The sequence below is a fragment of the Rhincodon typus genome, chromosome 44 (genome assembly GCF_021869965.1).
Source record: "Rhincodon typus isolate 14 chromosome 44, sRhiTyp1.1, whole genome shotgun sequence".
In the NCBI taxonomy this organism is placed as follows: domain Eukaryota; kingdom Metazoa; phylum Chordata; class Chondrichthyes; order Orectolobiformes; family Rhincodontidae; genus Rhincodon; species Rhincodon typus.
The window spans coordinates 1,275,746-1,276,721 of record NC_063375.1 but is presented as its reverse complement, the minus strand read 5'-3'; the positions used below and the strand labels follow the sequence as shown (position 1 = coordinate 1,276,721).

The following is a 976-nucleotide window of genomic DNA, read 5'->3' as shown; positions in this document are numbered from 1 at the left end:
GGCGTACCTTTCCTGTGACCCTCACTCCCTTCCAGACACAGAAGTAGACCACCATCCAGGTGGCCATCAGGCTAAGGGTCAACTCCCAGCTCAGGCTTCCCGCCTCCTCTAGGCCGCTCGAGATGTTCAGAACCTTCCTCCTGTAACGGGGCGAGAACAGCATGAGTCCGAGGGGCCGAAGGGCAGAGGGGAAACTCGACGGGGCCTAGGTTCACGATGCACGGCAACGGAAGATTCTAGGACTCACCACCCCACCCCAAATCCACCCCCTTCCCCCCTTCACCCCATTCAGGGAGGCCTGAGGAGAAGGGTGGGTGTGTTGGATTCCTGCTGGAAGGTAAAGACAGAGGGTGGTGGTGGACGGCTGCTTTTCAGACTGGAGGCCTGTGACCAGCGGTGTTCCTCAGAGATCGGTGCTGGGTCTGCTGCTTTTCGTCACTTATAGAAATGATTTGGATGTGAATATGGTCAGTAAGTTTGCAGATGACACCCAGATTGATGGTGCAGGGGACAGCGAAGGAGGTTAGCTCAGAGTACAACAGGACCTGGATCAGATGGGCCGAGGAGGGGCAGATGGAGTTTAATTTGGATAAACGTGAGGGGCTGCATTTTGGGAAAGGCACGTCAGGGCAGGACTTAAGGGTAAGGTCCTGGGGAGTGTTGCTGAACAGAGAGACCTTGGGGGGCAGGTTCATTGTTCCTCGAAAGTGGAGACGCAGGTAGACAGGGCGGCGAAGAAGGCGTTTGGGACGCTCGTCTTTATTGGTCGGCGCGTTGAGCGTAGGAGTCGGGAGGGTCATGTCGCGGCTGTATTGGTGAGGCCGCTTTGGGAATACTGCGTTCAATCCCGGTCTCCCTGCTACAGGAAGGATGTTGGGAAAGGGGTTCGGAAAAGGATGTTGGAGGGTTCGAGCTACAGGGAGAGGCTGGGGGCTATTTTCCCCGGAGCGTCGGAGGCTGAGGGGGTGACCTTATA

General features: G+C 56.9%; 1 protein-coding gene across 3 annotated transcripts in view; it reads right to left on the bottom strand.

Annotated features, from left to right (window-relative positions):
* slc6a8 (solute carrier family 6 member 8) overlaps positions 1-976 on the bottom strand; it is a 15,724-nt gene that overhangs the window by 12,118 nt on the left and 2,630 nt on the right. For all 3 annotated transcript variants that reach the window (XM_048619868.1, XM_048619869.1, XM_048619870.1), the window contains exon 3: positions 8-140. In XM_048619868.1, the coding sequence (XP_048475825.1) occupies positions 8-140 (133 nt within the window). The remainder of the gene's footprint in view (positions 1-7; positions 141-976) is intronic.